The sequence below is a fragment of the Furipterus horrens genome, unplaced genomic scaffold, assembly GCF_987537825.1.
Source record: "Furipterus horrens unplaced genomic scaffold, mFurHor1.1.pri manual_scaffold_12, whole genome shotgun sequence".
Classification (NCBI taxonomy): Eukaryota; Metazoa; Chordata; class Mammalia; order Chiroptera; family Furipteridae; genus Furipterus; species Furipterus horrens.
In genome coordinates, this window is record NW_028327182.1 from 9493733 (window position 1) to 9515282 (window position 21550).

At 37.1% G+C, this 21550-nt stretch overlaps 2 protein-coding genes across 2 annotated transcripts in view; one reads left to right on the plus strand and one right to left on the minus strand.

Moving 5' to 3' along the window:
- The window catches only part of GPC5 (glypican 5), a 1053876-nt gene that overhangs the window by 540822 nt on the left and 491504 nt on the right, over positions 1–21550 (minus strand). The gene's annotated exons all lie outside the window — the stretch shown is intronic.
- Positions 4925–6469, plus strand: LOC149995873 (G2/mitotic-specific cyclin-B1). The gene has a single exon (XM_090258315.1). It carries the CDS (start codon positions 5054–5056, stop codon positions 6359–6361), a length of 1308 nt encoding a protein of 435 aa, XP_090114441.1. The 5' UTR covers positions 4925–5053; the 3' UTR covers positions 6362–6469.

Below are 21550 nucleotides of genomic sequence, written 5' to 3' on the forward strand. Positions count from 1 at the left end.
TTTGCTTAACCTTTTTTGTTTTTTTTGCTGTGGTTGTTGCTAAAATTAAGCAGGTCTTTGTATTCCTGTTATCCTTACCCAAGAGCACTTGAATAAATATTATTGATTACTTGAAAATTACAGTTGTAGATTCAGAGCTCAAAACTAAAGTTCTAAAAATATAATTCAATGAAAACGATCCATAATCGTGAATTCACCTCACCAGTGCCCCTAAGCCAAGAAGCACTTTCTCACACCATAGTGAATTGTTTTAATGATCATGGCCTGAGCAGGAAATATCAAATAAAAAGTTAAGAACATCCTAACCCCTTCTCAATTAAAACAAAAGTTCTCTCTGATGCTTCCTTATACGTTGGCCTCATAGCTTCTATAAAAATATGAACACAAAAGCTTGGGTCTGATCAATGGCTGAACTAATTCAATATTTTCTGACAGGTATATGTTTCACAGGATGGTGGGCTTGTCAACTCTCATGTCACTACAGAAGGTTTGATAAGGTCCAAAATACTCCAGACGTCACATAATCTGTTTTATACCTGTCACTCCAAATTTGCCAAACATCTTGGATTGAAAATTTCAGCAGGGACCTGCAGGAGGCACAGAGATCTACTGACAAATACCTAGTCAGCTCTTTTTCTCTTACTCTTTAGATACAATTCCAAACTTTCTCTTTCAGCACTTTCCCCATCACTCGTAGCAAAGGAAAGACTGAAATTCAGACCCTAGATTCTCAATGGACATCTACCGTAAAATGGCTTATCCATGTTCTCTCTTAATTCTTCTCTAATAAATGGAAATGTGTCTTTTCTACTTAAACGGGGTATCTGTGAGAATATAATTTAAAAGCCTATGTGAGAAAGTTCTGACTTCCAGTATGGTAAAGACCTCTGAAACTAGACTCTCCCACCAAAAGCAATGAGAACACAGGAAAAAATTGTCACAATCTACTTTTGTCAGAACTCAAAGTTAATCAAAGGAGTACAACAATTTAAGGTGTGCTTCTTTAAGAAAAATGTTGAATCTCAGCAAGCTTTGTGATATTTTAGTTGGCCCTATTCCCACCTCCTTCCCGACAGCACTCTGGTAGCCTTAAAAATGAGTAGTCCCCAAATTGTATTAAAAATCAAGAGCTTAGTAGTCATTAATGGGCCTGAATGAATGGGGCAGAATAGGTTTGGAGCTCCTCAAAAGCCACATACTCAGGTATCATGACTTGACCCGGTTCATTGCTCTCCTGGTGCAAATAGCCTTTCCCCATGGGGTATTTTCCAAAAATAATCAGTGACAATGATTTAATATTTCACCTTTCTGAAGTAATAATGCTTTGGGCACAAAATATGTTGAGTAAATATCTTAAAAGGAACCCTGGGGGGATAAGGAATGAGATGCTCATATGGAGTGCTGCAAAGCTCCAAGATATGCCTGAGAATCTAGGACATACATATGTGTAGTATCATGGGTATTCCCAGAAGCATGGGAAGGCCCTACATCCTCATTAATGCTGACCTTGAAGCTCCATGAAAACCAGGAGTGAAGGCTAAGGCAGTGTTGTAAAGCAACCTAGAAATACTATAAGTGTGCCCCAAGAAACACACAAGGATGCTTGGAAAATACTGAGAGTTATTCGATGAAAAACTGCAAGGTCAACGAAATCATGTGTATATGGACACCCACATACCCACCTACTAACGGATAAAGAAATTTCACAATAATGTTTTTGAACATTTTTATGGCTTACCAGGGTCAATACCCTGGTTCTTGAGTTCTCCAAAAATAGTTTCTATAGCAGCGTTGCAAAAAACTGAAGGGAAAAAAGTCACAAAGATTTTAATGGAATGTTGGTTCTTTAGGAAGGCTAAATTTTTGAGATAAAAAGTCACATTAGTAAGTACTTAGTTTAAAAAAAAACAAGTTAAATATTATGAATATCATGAATATATGTTTGTCTGGAATTGCAAAAGAAAAGCAAAACAAGTAACATTTTGTCCAAGATACTGATTTGTTAATATACTAATATCATATCCTTTCACAATGTCATCCAAAATTATGTTTCTAACCTACTAGGTTCTCAGTAATCCCCATCAATCTATCTCATACAGTCTTTCATTTCCTTCTGCACAACTTCCTGTTTTTACAAACTTTATCTTCCTCAAGTTCAGCATGAAAAAACTTCACTCCATTGCCAATGACTTGGCTTTATCTTTTACAGAGAAAGAAGTGTTCTGGTATATAGCATCTAAGCTTTGTGACCCAAGTCCATCCTGACATCTCTATATATTACTGTTCTTTTTTCCTCTGTAGATTCTTTTAGAGGGAAAAGTATCTCTTTTACTATCCAAAATAAATCCTTCTCACTATGCCTTGTAAGCCCATTCTTACCACTTTGCTTAGGATGTTTGAACTATAAATGATACCCTCTTTCCTAGATTTTCACCTCTCATTCACCAATATTTTCTTTTCCTCACTTATAAACATGTTAAAATTGTTTACATCTTGTGGAAACCTTTTTTTCTTTTTATCCTGAGTCCTAATCTAGATACTGTCCTTTTCTACATTCATAGGCAAGATCTCTAAAAGAGAAATTATTTACTTCCTCTCTTCAATTTTATTTGTGGTCCTTTGGTATCTGAACTGACTTTGACCATCCCCCTAACCCTGCTCTAAGGGGATAAACAAAGACTTGCCAATCATCAAGTGCAAGGATTACCTTCCAGGCCTTCCACTGACATACCTATCATGTTTGGCAGGATTTCTTGGACCCTCCTTAAGCTCTATACCTTTGTTTAACTGACAATATTTCTTCCTGGCTTTCCTACTTTCACTTAGTCATCTCACTTCTAGTATTTCTCCCTACTTGTTCTTTAAAAAAAAAAAGATATTTTTTCTGGGTTTCTTCCAAGTCCTTCTTATTTTATGCTGTTTGTCTTCTTAAGGGAATCTTATTTATTTAAATGATGCCAATCACTGAATATATGTTTATGAATGCCAACGCTATAAACCCTACCTGGCTCTTTCTCCAGATCCCTGATATTCAGCTTCTAAATTATGCTTCTGGATGTCCCAGAAGTACCACAAAATCAATGACTGTTGACAGTATCCAGAGAGCTCATATGAATTTCAGTTTGGCATTGGCATATTACTTTAAAGATATTTAGGAATTTTACTTGGGTTTATTTTTCCCTCTAAAATCATATAATCTTCATTTCTTCATCTCATGCCAGAGGCAAAAATAAAGCCATACAAAATTTAGTCTCAGGTGACTAATTGTTATTAAATCCTGGAAGGAAAACTATTAAATAACAGGCTGACTTTTCAGATCAGATCATTTATTCCCTAGGAGCAAGGGCACATCTAAGGCCATAATTATTGATTTTAAACATTCCTTCTAGAAATGACTTGAAGTATTATGCATAAATTAATTTGATGTTATAAACTGTAAGTCACTCATGTTTAAACTTTCTTCCTAATTATAGAGAAATTCAAACTTGAGGTCATTTCCACCCATTTATTGGCGTCCTAATTAAATGATAGCCAGGGAGAACTCTGGAAATTGTGAATAAATACATAAAAACACATTGGGAATTCACTATGGACATGGCCAGTCCATGGCAACCAACATAATCTGTGTTCAAACACTTTCAGGCTCAACAGGGTACATGTAAACAAGCCAGCTAATGATATCCCCAAGGAGTGTCTTTGCTGGTCCCTCTATCTGTCACCTTTCATTGCAAGATAAAACATCTATTTGAAGGTGAGCAACTTGTTGGTAAATTTGTATATCAAGTCATAAAATTTTTACTCCCCCCCAGTCAAAAATTTAGAAAACTTAAAAAGTAATGTAAGATAACATCTAAATGATTTCATATTTTTTTCAGAATTCATTAAGAATTCCTATGTTGTTTCTCACTTGATATTTTGATGAGATAGTCAGTTGTTTCTCTCTCCCCCGTACGGGTGTGCATTGTATAGTGCTCTGAGCTGCAAAGCATAAGATGCTATTATTGTTATTAAAGTACAGAAGAAGCCTTTCATTCCCAATAACTGCAATAAATATTTTAGTAAAGCTATAACTAGCAGGGTTAAATATATTAATACAAGGTGGGGCAAAGTTGGGTTCACAGTTATTTGTATTGAAAACAATGCAATAATTAATGACCAATATTACAAGAATAAACTGTTTCACAAACTCACAACTATACACCTACTTTTGCCCCATCCTGTATATATTAACTAGTTGTGAAAAGTCACAATACTCACTTAGCAAGTTTAAGGAGTTTTCATATGTTGATCATCCAATTGCATTTAGTTTTCTGTGATTTGACTGTTCATATTCTTATGTTATAGGTGATGTGTGTTTATATCAAATAACTGACTGTTATTTGAGCTGGCATTTTATATTTGAAAACCAGAGATAGTTACAATCCACTATTACACCTTTGTAGAAGAATGCTGTTAGAAGGACTAGAGAGGCCAAGTCCAGGGTACCACTTGAGACTTTAACTGAAAGTCAGCTTATGCTATTCTGTTAAAGTTAATTCTCTAAAAACATAGTCAGGGGTGCATCTGCCTCTAAGGCATCTTTGTTACCACAACAGAACCAATGCTAGAAACATAAATGAATAGTAAACTTTGTCCAGTCACCTTTGTTATCTAGTTATCAAGAATCCACAGCAGTTTGATACAATATGGAAAAATAATGCAATCTCATGATATATACATATATATATATATATATATGTGTGTGTGTGTGTGTGTATAATTAAATAAATATTTTGACTTATGGAAGTATAAGAATTTAAATTCTACTACAATATTTAATAGTTTCTGTCATAATCTTAATTTCTAATGTATATATGAGAAACAGGTTAATAGTATATATTGATCTTCTCAAATTGCTGTTAAAATTAACACAAACCGGGAGGCTGAGCCCTGCATCTCCCAGCGTGCTGCGGAGGAACGGTTGTTGATCTCTGTTGGAATCAGGTCCCCGGCTTCTCGGGGCTCTCGTTTTTGCTTCTCCCCACTTGAGCTGCTGTCTGGTGAAGAGGAAGCCATGGCGCTCCGGGTCACCAGGAACACGAAAATTAATGCTGAAAATAAGGCGAAGATCAGTATGGCAGGCGCAAAGCGCGTGCCTGTGGCCACTGCTGCAGCCTCCAAGGCCGGACTGCGGCCAAGAACAGCACTTGGAGACATCGGAAACAACGTCAGTGAAAAACCACAGGCCAAATTCCCTCTGAAAAAGGAGGCAAAACCTTTAACTGCTGGAAAAGTTATTGCTAAAAAACTACCAAAACCTCTGGAAAAGGCACTCGAGCCTGAGCCTGAGCCTGAGCCTGAGCCTGTGCTGGAACCGGCGCCACTGCTGGCGCCAGAACCTGAGCCTGCTAAAGAAGAAAAACTTTCGCCAGAGCCTATTTTGGTTGATGCCCCTTCTCCAAGCCCAATGGAAACCTCTGGCTGTGCCCCTGCAGAAGAATATCTGTGTCAGGCTTTCTCTGATGTAATTCTTGCAGTGAATGATGTGGATGCAGAAGATGGAGCTGATCCAAACCTTTGTAGTGAATATGTGAAAGATATCTATACTTATCTGAGACAACTTGAGGAAGAGCAAGCAGTCAGACCAAAATACCTTCTGGGTCGTGAAGTCACTGGAAACATGAGAGCCATACTAATTGATTGGCTGGTGCAGGTTCAAATGAAATTCAGATTACTGCAGGAGACCATGTACATGACTGTTTCCATTATTGATCGGTTCATGCAGAATAATTTTGTGCCCAAGAAGATGCTGCAGCTAGTTGGTGTCACTGCCATGTTTATTGCGAGCAAATATGAAGAAATGTACCCTCCAGAAATCGGTGACTTTGCCTTTGTGACTGACAAAACTTACACGAAGCTCCAAATCAGACAGATGGAAATGAAGATTCTGAGAGCTTTAAATTTTAGTCTGGGTCGTCCTCTACCCCTGCATTTCCTTCGGAGAGCATCTAAGATTGGAGAGGTCGATGTGGAGCAACATACTTTGGCTAAATACCTGATGGAACTAACTATGTTAGACTACGATATGGTGCACTTTCCTCCTTCTCAGATTGCAGCAGGAGCTTTTTGTTTAGCACTGAAAGTTCTCGATAATGGTGAATGGACACCAGTTCTACAGCATTACCTGTCATACACTGAAGAATCCCTTCTAGTTGTTATGCAACACCTTGCTAAGAATATAGTCATGGTGAATCGTGGGCTTACAAAGCACATGACTATCAAGAACAAGTATGCCACGTCTAAGCATGCTAAGATCAGCACTCTAGCACAGCTGAATTCTGCACTAGTTCAAGATTTAGCCAAGGCTGTGGCAAAGGTGTAACTTGCGAACTTGAGTTTGAGTGCTGTAATATCTGCAAATACAATTGGCACCATGTGCTATCCATGTATATTATATGTTAACTTTTAATAAAGCTATGTTCCTTTTTAAAAAAAAAAAAATTAACACAAACCTTAAAAAGTCGTCGTTGGCAGCCGTCCGTCTCGAGAGACGATGGTGTAGCTTCTTAAGAGTCTATCTGCACCGCCGAGAATGGCTGTGCAGTCCGACTCGGGAGTGACACGGTATCTGTCTCCTCCCGTGTTGAATCGACATCTTGCGATGACGCTGGAGTGTCCTCTCCAGTGGAGCTGAAGCTACAGAGCCTGGGCAGGGTGATATGGAGGGTCTGCTGTTGCCCATGCAGCAGACCCCCCCTCTCTTCGCAGCTGAAGGGTCCAAGGGAAAGACGGAGTCAATACAGCTTGGCTTCAGGTGCGCCGCAGGAGTTGCCGGTGTTGACTACAACGTCAAACCGCCTTAGGGACTCCGGCTCCGGATTTTCTGTCGGGGTTTACTCCCTTAGCCTTTCCCCTGAAGAGGTATGCCGCAAGGCAGCGGAGGTTTTTTGGAGTCAGAGTTTTCCTTCTCTGATGTGCCCTGACTGGAAGATCGAACCAGCGACACTTAGCTCGCAGGCCGACGCTCAATCCACTGAGCCAAACCAGCCAGGAACCCTTGAAAAGTACATGGTGCAATATTTGATTATTCTTTTTTACCTCCTCTGTTTAACTTTTTTCCCTTTCTTTTATAAGAAAACATATCCTACTTGTCTTTTCTCTTTCTCCTCTTCTTTTCTTTTTCTTAGAAAGACCATAGCTGAGAGTGTATAGAAAAAAAAAAAAAAAGTAAAGCTTTAAAAAATTATCCAGCTTAAATATATATGTGAAAAAGGCCAACTCCATCTTTAGGGTCCATAGTGCAACTGGGCCGTAACTGGTCCACCCTGGTAATCATTCTGTAAGGACAGTTCTGTTCTCATAGAATTCTGAGAAAGAAGCACCATTGGATTAAACCTGATATCATGATTGCCAATCAACCATCTGCAATCAGAAAAGCAACAGTTGAATTTACAAACGCACCTAGATGAATGGAACATCATAAGGATTTTGCAATATAGAAACTTTTTGGTAAAATTAATAAAGAGGAATCAGTTTAGATGACTAGCACTTTGGTTTGTGGTTGACTTGGCTTTTTCAAAATGTTTTATTTGGAAATAATTTTAGATATAGATATTCTCCAAAATTGTACTCTAGATAGATATACATACAGGAGGTCATTCAAGTAATAAAATTAACATTGATAAAATAATGTCAACCTAGCAACAGATCACATTAGTATCTTGCCAACCTCCCAACACCTTAATTTCAGATTTACAGTCCCCTGAATTGTGAGAAAATAGATTTCTGCTGTTGTAACCACCCCATTTGTGGTAATTTATTATGGCAGCTCTAGAAAAGTAATAGAGTTGTTATGAATGCTGTGCATATGATTTTTACTGTGATTATAAAGTGTTTCTTGTAATATTTATATCCTAAGAACCTTATTAATATTTTATATGAACCTAATATATATTTGTTTTGTGTGAAGATTGCATGGTGCTTCAGAAGAAGATGTATTCTTTCTTATTTTTAAATTTTTAAAAAATCCTCATCTTATTGATTTCAGAGAGAGGGGAAGGGTTGGAGAAAGAGAGAGAGAAACATTGATTTGAGAGAGAAACATCGATCGGTTGCCTCTTGTACAAACCCCAACTGAGGACCTACAACCGAGACATGTGCCCTGGCTGAGTAGTATCAAACCCGCGGTCCTTGGGTTTACAAGACAACACTCCAGCCAACTGAGCAGCACTGGCCAGGGTGAAGGTGCATTCATTATTATAAGAGAATAAATTCTAATATCTATCCATAATATTGACCTTATTGAATTGTTGTTCAGATCTTCTGTCCTTACATTTTGTCTACTTGATGTGTCTTGTACTGAGAGAGTTATGTTAATGACTTTTACTACTATTGTGATTCTACTCTTAGGCCCTAGCATTTGCTGATGGTTTTTATTTTGTAAAGTAACTGCTGTATTACCTGGGGCATTAAAATTTTTGCTTCATAAAGTGACTGCTGTACTACATGGGGCATTGACACTCATACATGTTAAGCTTTCATTGTGAATTGTGGCCTTTACCATTGAAAAGTGCCCTTCTTTATGATGTTTCATGCATCTGCTCTTGAATTCCACTTTGTCTGATATCAAGACTGCTGCTACCTGTACTTCCTTGTGTGTGTGTGTGTGTGTGTGTGTGTGTGGTGTGTGTGGTGTGTGTGTGTGGTGTGTGTGGTGTGTGTGTTTCATTTGCCTCATATATTTTTGCTTATCCCCCTATTCTGAACCACTTTGTTTTAGGTGTGTCTTTTGTACAAAGCATACAGATGTATCTTGCAGTTAAGGTGAAAAAATATTTTTCTTTAATAAGAAAGATAGGTGTGTTCACATTATAACTAATATATTTGGTCTCAGTTCTGCCATAATATTTATGTTTATTTATATTTTGATTCATGATCACTATTTTCTTTCTCTATGAAATCCATATTCATTGCACCTTAACATATGTATACACACACACACACATACACACACATTTATTTTTTTAAAGCATGATTTCCTGTCATCCTAATGTTTGCTTCTGCAGTTAAACCTTTTTAAAATGTTTAGTTTCCTGGTATTATATTACCTTTTATAATATGATTTTGTTGAAATTACTCTGGGTAGTTTGCCCCCTAATTCTTTGGTGTTCTTTTATATTTAACAACCCTATATTTTCTTTTTTGTTTCTTTCATCAAGCAATTGCTAAAAAGCATATCTTACCTTTCTGTCTACCACCACCTCTGCAGGACCCATGTGTTTTGAAGACTGCACCTCATATGGCTCAAACTTCCAAGTCCCTTCATGTGATTTTATATGAAGCTCTACCCAAACACTACTTTTTGTATTTTCAGACTTGTGAATGGCTTAGTCCTTCTGGTGTGGGTTTCTGGTATACCTTAGAGTCTATTGTTGGTTTCTTTCTTCCCTCCTCTCCGTAGTTATTATCATCTGCCTTTGCTTGGCACCAAATGGACCGATGCAGAGGAGTGAAGCATCTTTGGCTGGAATTTGGTGTTCTTTCCTCACTTTTACTTAGAGTTATTTTGAAGTTTAGGCATTCTCTGCCTTCATGTCATGCTGAAGTGGTGGCTTTTGTGTAGCTTTATTGTCTTACTGCTTTTTATTATTTTTGAGGAACTACTGGGAGATAGGTGCTATCCACTGAACATTGTGCCCCCCACCAAGTTCCTGTGTTGAAGCCTTAACCGCCTATGTGGCTGTGTTGCAGACAGGGCCTTGAAGGAGGTGATTACGGCTAAAAGAGGTCATAAGCATGGAGTCCAATCCCTTATTAGAGGAGAAAGAGACATTATAGCTCGCTCTCATTCTGCTATGTGAGAACAGGACAAGAAGACAGTAGTCTGCAAGCCAGGAAAAGATCCCTGACCAGAAACCAGATCTGCTGTCACCTTGACCTTGGACTTCCCAGCCTTCAGAATTGGGAGAAAATAAAGTTCTGTTGCTTAAGCCACTCAACCTATGCTATTTTATTATGGCAGCCTGAGCAGATTAATACAACAAATCTAAGGTGCCCTATTGTCATCACCTACTGAAGTCTCAGGTAGTGAGCCTTATAATCTGCCTATAGTCAAAATTAATATATTTATTAAATGTATTAAAAAATTTATATGGTCTTTCAGACCAGATTTGAGTAAGTTCTCAGTCCTCTTCTACTAACTTTCTTTTTCCAGCAAATGGAGTCTGTATCTAGTCTCATGTAGTTCATAATAGTCAGTGATAATTTTCAAAATGTTTACTGTTTTAGTTCTGTAGTAAAGGCCAAATATCTTCCTCAACATGCAATCTTATGGCTTCCCTTGTAATTATCTGAATTTAACAGAATTTTCTGGGACATAATGTGGTCTCTCCCAAAAGGACCCTAGCAATGAATTTTAGGTAAACTGGAAGACAGATAATACTGAAGTACATCTTACATTTTAAAGTTAACTTATTACTTTGTGAAAGTTCTTGGAAGAGAAAGAGAATAGTCGCAGCTAGAGATAATCTCCACAACTGAGCCTATAATCTTACATAACTGTTCTTGATAAAGAAATATAAAGGATGATCTGTTTCTTAAACTTAAAATACAGTTATGAAAATTTAACAGAAGGATACAGAAAAAGTAATAAAAATGTAAATCAAGTGTTAAATGTGGGCTGAAGAGGAATCAATGGCAGAGATGCAGCTTCAAAAGAAAACCTTAAAGCAGTCTGCAGATTTGGATTGGCTGGGAGTATTCGAGTTATAAAGATATGTATGTCACCATCTCATCTAGGTAGAGATAGCTATATTTTCCTATATGCTTTGTGGGGTCCCCTAGATTATAAATTGAGTGCTGAGAATTTCCTTATTTGATCTCTAGGTTCATACTGTCTACTCATAACAGATTTTAAAAGTATTACTTTGCATAATGCATGAACAAATGATATTGTGAGAAATGAATGAAGTGATGTAATAGAAGCAATGACTATATATGCACAGGTCATAGTAACTATAATAGTAAAGTGACTGCCTATAGATATGGGTTTACATGAGAGTACTAGTGTTCTATTGCTGCATAAGAAATTATCACAACTTAGGTAGGTGATGCTGGAGTGGTCAGCAGGAGCCAGGCATGACAGGCTTCGTTTGTGATTTCAAGGACTCAAAGATTTTTCTCTAGGCCAGATGATGGAAAATAATAGAAGGGCATCAAAAAAGATTCTGAGTAGCAAGATGAAGGCAGTTTTAAGCATATTGAGGCATTCTGATTAAATAATGAAACTTATCTAGGGAAGTGATGTAGATACAGAGAGAAGAGAACATATTTCAGAAAAATTTCAGAGGCCAGGTAACAATGCTCAGCAGTTGACTGGATGTAGGATCAGCAAAGAGAGGCAAAGCAAGAATAGCCTTCAGAATTTTAGGTAACGGGGAGGTGAATGGAGATATGGGGAGCTGAGATAGCAAACAAAGATGCAAGAGTATCATTTCCTATCAATACTGTAAAAAACAACGCGCCCTTAGTGGCTGAACATAGATATATTACACTTCTGATGGTTAGAAGTCCAGTATCTGTCTCACTGACCTTAACGAGACTGCATTCCCTCTGGAAGGCTCTAGGGAAGAATCACATGTCATTCCCTCTTTCACGTTTAAGGACCCTTGCGATTGGTTTCATTGACTCACGTGGATAATACAGACTACTCTTACTATGTTAAGTACAACTGTTAACAGCCTTCATTTCACCTGCAACATCAATTCTTTGCCCTGTAGCTTGGCAGATCCACAGGTTCCAGGGATCTTTGGGGTTGGGGGCGGGGCACAGACTGCTTTGTGCCGTCTGATCTCAGACTTGCAATGATATCCATCCCGTCCCTGCCCCCCCATCACAAAATACCTTAACTCCATTCCAATTTCCCCAAAGGTCTCCTCACAATACAGTATCCACTCAAAGTGCAAAATTTCATCTAAATCCCCTCTGTTTAAAAGCCTCAAATTCCTCCCGAATACACTATGACAGGTAGGACATACTAGTTATAAATAGTCTGGATCAGAAGAGGTGAAAAGTAAGGGGGGGAAAGAGGGAGTCACGAGTGTCTAACAATTTCACAGTCCTGTCAGGCAAATAATCCTCTGTGGTTTTTGGCTCCAGGCTCCGGGGCTTGAAGCTACGCCCTCTAGGCTCAAGGCTCATCTTCCTTCTCAGGAAATTTAGCATGTATTTACAGCGGAGAAGTTTAACCAGACGGATTGGTCTGTGTAGAATCTGGAAATTCTGACAAACTCCTTTTGGGTGGTACTCTTTCTGCTCCTTTCGGTCCACCCTCGCAGTGTCTGTAAGTATAAACTTCTCAAGAATTTTGCACAGAGCCTTTGTGTACCGTGGAGTTCAAAGGTCTTGCCTACAAACGCTGCCTTGACAGTCCCGGTTCTATTCTCAGCTTCTGCTGCCACGAGAGAGAACATTTTCTTAATCTCATCAAATAGCCTTTTGTGTGAGAGAATTCACTGACTTTTTGATCATCCCGAGGTCGTAAGAAAAATGGTAAACATGGTTCAGCCACAGCTTTAGCTTTTTTAGACTATAGTTGCTTGACAACGAATCCATTGATTTTAATATCTTTCGCAATATAAGATGAGAATTTGCCAAATCATCAAGCCCTGGTTCCTTATTTTTTTTGTTATTTAACAATCGTTCCCTCCATTTATTTCTTTTTGTTTGTATTTTATTAGAGGCAGCCAGAAACCAGGTTGACTGTTTAACACTTTGCTAGGAAATTTCAGCTAAATATTCAATTTATAAATGTCCCTTTCCATATAACTAGAGGCAAAAATTCAGCTAAGCTCTCTGCTACTATGTAACAAGGATCCTCTTTCCTCCAGTTTCCAAAAACATGTTCCTTATTTCCTCCTGAGCCTTCGCCAGCAGATCCTTTAATGTTTATACTCCTACTGGCAGTCTGTTCATGACAATTTTGGTACATTCCCTAAGGTGATAATAGTTTCTCTGTCATGCACCCCGGTTCCTTCTGAGTTCTCACCAGCATAGCTGTTATTATCCATATTCCTACTAATAAATTATTCAGGATAATGTAGTCATATTCTGATAATGCCTCCCAATGTTTTTCCAGCCTCTGCCCACCACCAAAGCATCTTCCACACTTTTAGGTAATTTCTACAGTAGTGTGACAGTAGGGGATTGTAATAGTGTGGGACTGTAATCCATCCACTATTCTTTTGACATTGTTTCTGTAAGTGCTGACTCTGATTAATATGAAGCTTACAGATAAATAGCATTTGTATAAGAATCCTAGGAATGAACTTCAGAAGGTACGGACTCTGACCTTCGAGCATTCCAGCTCTGGGAGATATGCTGACTTTCAACTGTGGAGCCAGGATGATTTAAAACCAGGGTGACGTGCATGGGGCCAGGATGACATGAAATCAGGATGATGCACACCAGACTATCACTTGTCTTACTGGAATGGACTGTGCTCGTCGACACGCAGAGATCTTTGCAGCCCTCTCCCTTGATCTCTTTGTTTTGTTCCCCTCTCCCTCCTTATAAAAACCTCTGCCTGCACTGGGAGGTGGAGATGGGCTTTGAGACAAGAGTCCCCATCTTTCAGATGGCCAATATCTGCAAATAAACCACTTTACATCAGCACCTGCCTCTGGAGAATTGACTTTTGAAGCAGCAGACAGCCAGACCTCTGCGCCCAACTTGCAGGCATCCAACTCTGTATTAGTTTCCTAGTTTCCACAGTATGCCTGCCACACATTTGATAGCTTAAAACTTAAAACAACGTTAATATTACCTTACATTTCTGTAGGTCAGAGATCTAACATAGTTTTCACTGTGCTAAAGCCAAAATGTCTGCAAGGATGGCTTCCTTTCAGAAGGATCTAGAAAATAATCTCTTTCCTTGCCTTTACCAGCTTCTAGAGATCAAACATATTCTCTACCTCAAGTTCATCTTCATAGTCAGCAAGTTTAATGTCTCTAATCAGTCTTACATAGTCACAACTCCATGTAACTCTCCTTCCTCTTCAATTTTTAAGCAGCCTTGCGATTCTATTGGGCTCTCCTGGATAATCCATTTAATCTTCTTATTTTAAAGCTAACTGATCAACAATTCAAATTCCATCTAGATTTGAATTCCCCTTTGCCATGTAACCTAATACAGTCACAGGTTCCAGAGATTAAGATGTAGACATCTTGGGAGTGAGAAGCATTATTTTGCCTCCCATAACCAGCTTGGGAGGAAGTTGATGAGTTCAGTTTAGGCCATATTGAGTAAAAGTTGCATCCAGACTTCCAAATGAATAAGTCCAGTTAGCAGCTGAATAAACAAGTCTAAAAGTTTGGCAAGAAGACATGCATAATGTATGGATTTTTATGTCTTTAATGCAGTGGTGTTTGAGGGTTTGTTTAAAAGGCATATTTTCAAGGCCCACTGCAGGACATTCATTCTAAGGGTGTTAAGGTCCAAGAAAATTCATGTAGCAGGCACCTGATGATTCTTAGGGAGACAATCTGATCATATTACCAGAGGCTGGGTCGTCGTCGGCAGCCGTCCGTCTCGAGAGACGATGGTGTAGCTTCTTAAGAGTCTATCTGCACCGCCGAGAATGGCTGTGCAGTCCGACTCGGGAGTGACATGGTATCTGTCTCCTCCCGTGTTGAATCGACATCATGCGATGACGCTGAAGCTACAGAGCCTGGGCAGGGTGATATGGAGGGTCTGCTGTTGCCCATGCAGCAGACCCCCCCTCTCTTCGCAGCTGAAGGGTCCAAGGGAAAGACGGAGTCAATACAGCTTGGCTTCAGGTGCGCCGCAGGAGTTGCCGGTGTTGACTACAACGTCAAACCGCCTTAGGGACTCCGGCTCCGGATTTTCTGTCGGGGTTTACTCCCTTAGCCTTTCCCCTGAAGAGGTATGCCGCAAGGCAGCGGAGGTTTTTTGGAGTCAGAGTTTTCCTTCTCTGACCAGAGGTTGGGTATAGATAATAAAATGGTAGACAGTTACAGGATAACCCTGGGATGGAGCATTAACATAGTCAACAGCTTGGGCTGCTGATGGAAAAACAAATTATATATCTCAGGTGCTTCGAAGCTATATGTCATAACGCAAAATACTAACAGAGGAGAAAATGCTGCTTTTGTAAATAAGGTGATTGCTCATCAGACATGTAGACAGAGCTGAGGAGTCTTGGAGGTAGAGGTGTGGTATAAAGGAATGGAGATTAGAAAAAAAAAGATCTAAATTTCTATGTTCTAGTCCTGAACTGCGGCCTACAAGCCTTGTGGCCTTGGGAAAGTCAATCTATGTCAATATATCCTTTATGACATCAATAACATGTCTAGGCTTATCATATAGAGTTGTGAGATTAAAATAATACAGAATGTGGGAGATCTCTGTGAAGGACCATTGTATATGTGGATTAACAAAAAAAGAGATTCAGGAAAACTATCATAGAGGAAGAAGAATTGAAAGCATTAAGACACGTTATGAACTGAATGAGAGGAATATGGGTATCAACACTTGGTAAGTTTCATTTAAAAACCTTACTCATGTGATCCCTCAGTGGTTCTTCTTGTTCTGTGAATATATATTTTCTGCTTTCATTCTATCTTATTTCTTCTTTCTGCTATTAATGGCACAGGGTTGTCACATGGTAACAAGCTCTGTTCTCAGAGTGCATCAGGCAATAGATGGCTCTGATTTCCAGCTGAAAAATATCATCTTCAAGAAATGTCTGATCCTTGACTTTGATTATATTCAGAACATCTTGGTTCAAAAGCCTTGCTTTTGTGTAAATAAGAAAAACATCGTTGAAAACTATATGTACAAATGGGAATATGGAGGAAAGAAGACAAGCTCAAGTTTACAGAGCAAAATAAAACATTAATTGAAAGAGAATAAATATATATAAATACACTAACCTTTTTAAAATACGAGAAAATCTAGGAAAGGGGATATGTAAAAAAATGTATTTAGGTAAAGTAATAGAAATTAAAACAGCACAATCTGCTGCAAATTTATTAAAGATAATTTTTAATATTTCTGTAATCATTGGTCATAATATTAGTAAATGTGTATTGAAATAAAGTGGATGTGAAACATGTATGGGGGCTAAGCAATGTATAGGATTTATCACATTACATTTATAGGCTGTTTCTTTGACTAAGAAGTAATTTACATTTTCTTCTTTAAGAATAACACACATTGTGAACTAATTATTATTTTGCTTAAATTTTCCCCAAATATTGACAATTTTAGCATAACCAATGTCAAATTATATATTTTTCAAGTTTTAATGATGGTTAAATCTCACAGAGCTACGAAACATTAAATAGAAGGCCCATTAAACAACATAAATAGTAGCACTATAAGGTAAAAAGTGATTTCTAAGACATATGAGCTAACCATTTTAATATATCAACTTAAAATCCTCTAAAGTGATTGTTTTATTTTTCATACTACATACAGACCAAGATAAAGGGGAAAAATTGACTATCACCATTTTATTACTTTTTCTGTGCCATTTAAAGCTGAAATTAATTTCAAATCATTTTTGTTATTCACCCGATTTTAATGATTTTTACTTTCAGTGATTTATTTTTTTGTAACTCATAGCTGACCCCCAGTTTCTAGCCATCTTTGTATACCTTGGTAACTTTCATAACTGTTGACAGTGTGTCTTACAATTTGTGTCTAAGCCAATTAATTAGTGAAGTAGAATGGTGATGATAGAGTCTCATATGTCATTACCTCTGGCAGGTACATTGTACATCTTGAAAAGAAAATGTTTGTAAACAGTCTAAATATTTCAGCGAGTTCTAAAGCTGTTTTAGTACATAAAAATTAAGACTTTATAATTGTATAAGTAGTTCTCTGAAATGGATAACTGTGGGGGTGTGTATACTTATAGATACATATGTATATTCACACAAAGAGAAACACACATATATAGTAGGTATGTGTGTATGTAATAGTAGCAAGGTTATATACATTTCTTTTGGAAAGAAAAAATATACTTAATAAAACTTACTTCCCGATAGGGTTTTGTAATAGTACAAAATACATACTTAATACACTTGGTAACATATACTTAATAAGCTGGGTCATTGCTTTATGTTCTATATTCTTTTATTAATTTATCATGCTATTTTTTAATTTAGAGAGAGAGAGAGAGAGAGATTGTTGTCCCACTTATTTATACATTCATTGGTTCATTCTTTATGTGCCCTGACCCTGATCAGGGATTGAACCCACAACCTTGGATTGTTGGGATGACGCTCTTCTCTAGCCAGGGTCTATCATACTATTAAAGGAAAATCTTTTTAATGTTCATATTTATAAACCTTTTCTTAGTTTGGAGAAGGATTTTTGAAAAGGTTTAAGAAGATCACTGGATATGTTCAATGGGAATATCAGCATTGTTTGTTTACCTGATTTTAATGGAGTCTCTTTGCCTTTTACTGTTTTTTAGCTATTTCCCAACTCTGTAAGTTGCAAATAATTCTTGTCCATGGATAGGAAAATTAGCCAGTGGGGATGTATATGATTGGTGTCCTTTGGAGACTGACCAATTCTACATCTACGTATTAAGTATATTCATTTTGGCATCCTTCACTTGCCTACATATGTGTCAGTTTTTTGGTTTCCCCTTTAAATCAGTTGAATCATTTCACTGATTCTCTTATTAATTAAAGAGTTAATAAAATTAATAACAGATATCCATTTTATATTTGTATGAGATTCACAATTTTCTTTTAATTTTTTAAAAATTATGTTTTGACATGGGGTTGACACTTTTTTAAGACGTACCAGAAATGTTAGAAGTTAGTTACTTTTCTTAAGGTCATTTCTAGAAAAAAAGTTAAGTACATACAAAAAAATTTAATATTATGTTTAAATTCCCCATGACATTTCATGTACATTGTACACATTAATATGAGGATGCTGTAAGATCCCAAATATTATTTTATCAGTGATTTCAACTACTTGATCACTGTCACTTATTTAAATCTCCTGTTCAGTCCATCCCATAGCACTATGGAGTTTGGAAATTTTACCAGATAGCAATTCAATTCCCATACTTTCTCTTGATCCCTATGAAATATAGTAAGTTGTATAAGTCAAAGTATAGACATCTGATGGCATGATTTTAATTTGTAATAAAATAAAATGCCTTATACAGTTGCCCAGAAATAACTCAAGATTCATTTTAGTTTCAGTATTGTACCAGCATGTAATCAGACACACATACATGTGAGCCCAAATGTCTAAAAATATACAGAGGGCACATTACATCTTTTTAAGTGTCTGTCTCCCAGTTGTCTTTTAGGAAATACAAAGTCCAGTGAAGCCATTTAAGAGATAAATAACAACAATATTGGCAATTTCTCATATAAGAGAATGGCGAATGTATAGACAATAGCACTGACACCTGATCCTCAGATATATATATATATATATAATATATATATATATAATATATATATATATAATATATATATATATTTAGCCATAGGTAGCATAGATATAGATATAGATATATACCTCAAATGTATTAATTTAGATCTACTTAACCATGAGGAGCATTGAGTAAAAAAGCAAGTCAGTTGGTATTTTAAAAGACTGTAAGATACCCATATCCTTCTGCATGTATTTTGAATAAGAAGAATGTAAATATGTTTCTTCGGACAGGGTAGAATTGTGATTTACAGTGACTAGAAGCTGACTTCCCTCACAATGCTTGTATTCCCTGTGGGAGATGGAACACTTGACTGATTCATGAGTTGGAACTTTTGAATTAACTAAGAAAATTGACAAAATAGGGCATGACTCTAGTGATACTATGGAAATGATTCTGTGCTACTCATGGTACATCTATCATTTTGTATGTCTGTTAGTACTGTGTTATTTAACACTCCTCAGCATCTTAAAACTCCAAGCAGTTTAGAGTCAACAGGGATTGACACATTATATTTAAACTAAGGAACTATAAAAGCTAATATAACTAACTATCTACAAGCTCTAGCCAAGGCTACTATCAACAAGAAGAAGAAGAATGTAACAAGAAAAATGTTTTACATCCAATATACTCTACAGAATTCTGCATATAATTTTTACATTTTTAAATTTAAAAGTATACTGGTTATCTATTTCATCTACACCCTGATAAACTTATAAAATTATACTAGTTATATATTTGACCTACACACTGGTAAATTTATAAAAATTTAGCAACTGCTGGAAGAGAAAATATATTTCCAAAGCAACAAGGAACTTAGTGAGAAGGTCAGCAAAGAGATGGCAAGCATTAAAAAGGACACAGAAACCATTAAAAAACAGTAAAAAATTAAAAATACAATATCTGAAATAAAGAATACAATAGAAGAAATAAAGAGAAGGTTGGGTGAAGCAGAAGACCCAATCAGCAATTTGGAAGACAAGGTAGCAGAAAACATCCAACCAGAGCACCAAAAAGAAAAAAAAAGAGCAGAAAAACAAAAGAGGACAGGTTAAGAGACCTTTGGGACAACATGAAGCATAACAACATGCACATCAAAGAGGTACCATTAGGAGAAGAAAGAGAGGGCCAGGGATCAAGAACCTATCTGAAGAAATGACTGGAAAAGGCCCTAACCAGGTGAGGAGAAAAGACACGCAAGCCCAGGAAGTACAGAGTCCCAAACAAGATGAGCCCAAAGAGGCCCACATGAAGACAGATCATAATTAAAGTGGCAAAGATTAAAGAAAAAAGAGAGACTCTTAAAAGCAGCCAGAGAAAGTCAGTTATTTAACTACAAGGGAGCTCCTATGAGACTGTCACAGGATTTCTCAACAGAAAATTTTCAAAAAACAATACAAAAGATCAATGAAACCAAGAGCTGGTTCTTGGAAACAATAAACAAGATTGACAAACCTTTAACCAGACTCATCAAGGAAAAAAGAGAGAGGACACAAACGAAGTCAGAAATGAAAGGGGAGAAGTACAACTGACACCAAAGAAATACAAAAGCTTGTAAGAAAATATTATGAACAACTATATACCAATAAATTGGACAATCTGGATGAAATAGATAAATTCCTGGAAACATAGAATCTCCCAAAACTGAATCAGGAAGAATCAGAAAATGTGACTATAGAGATTAAACAAATGAAATAGAAGCAGTAATCAAATAACTCTCAACAACAGCAAAACAGTCTGTTGCTTATCTTCTCTTTGAGTCTTTATTTAGTGTTTTCCTTTAATTTATCAAGATTTTCTAGAAAGCACACATGAAAAAGAATTTCAGTCCTCCAGGTTAAGTTCTTTATCTGAGTTTTATGGTATAATTTTCCTTACTTTGTGTGTGTGTGTTGTGGTAGATTTGTTGAGTTGAAAACATCACATTAATATAAATGCATTGATATGAAGGGGATTTTCTCTGTTATAGGAGTGTAGGAGCAGGAATGAAAGACTGATTTAGCTTGAAAGTGGTATACTTTCAAGTGGATTCTGCCATTTTGTGTTGCCAAGGATTTGAGGTACCCAAGAGATATTTTGAAATAACTAATGCCCAGAAGAAACTGTATTATAAAAATATAGACAAGAAAATGTGACCTTCTATAAGGTAAAATTATATGCATAGAGAAAATGAAATTTTCAGAAAACAGGAAAGATAAGGAATTAAACTCAAAGGTGAGAGAGTTATACTGGAACTTAAAAACCTGATGTGTAACAGCTACAAAAAGATTTCACGACTCCTGCTAGGGCAAAGAGCACATGTGGCTAAATTAGAACGAGAATATGTTACTGAAGATATGGAGATCAATAAGCAGTAAAGCCAGGCTGTTGAACATATTTTTCACAAAAGCACTACAATCACCAAGAATGATAGCAAAGAAGAAGAAAAAAATCCACATAACTTCTAGACAGAGTTTTCCTTAAAATGCAGATGTGCCTTCCTGGGGAGTAAGTAATTTTGAAAAAATGGAGGGACTTAGGGCCTCATGACGTGACTCTCACAGAGATGGTGAAGTATTGATTTGGAAGCAGCCATGCAGAGTTAGGAGAATGCCGGCCACATCTGGCACATGTACACAAGCTTCAGATAAGGTAGCCGATTCCTTTCATGCACTCTCTTTAGGAAAAGGTGACACAGTGGGAATTCCTCGGGGACTATTTATTTTTTATATCCAGATGTTAGCAAAGAATAATCCATTCATTTAAAGATCTCCATGGGTGTCAGCTAGTTCTCTTCACTAGTTACAACGTTTACTCTTTCCCCTCATGGTACATAAGACTAACATGTTTCAGACAGTCCAAACCATCAATATAATGCTTTTAATAAACTGGAATGTTCATAAATCTTTTGTAATGTCTACATTATATTTTACTTGCTTCCATATCTTAATACTGTCCCCTTATTTATTTTTCCTGAATATATTTAAAGCATCAGTGGTTTGGTGCTTACACATTTTACCCTTGTTTGAAGGAATCAATCCCTCTCTCTCTCTTCCCCGCCCCTTCCTCCCCACCCCATATGAAACACATCCAGAGACATACAG

Excerpts from the sequence above, each read along its gene's own strand:
- LOC149995873 (XM_090258315.1), top strand. The coding sequence starts at position 5,054 with ATGGCGCTCCGGGTCACCAGGAACACGAAAATTAATGCTGAAAATAAG.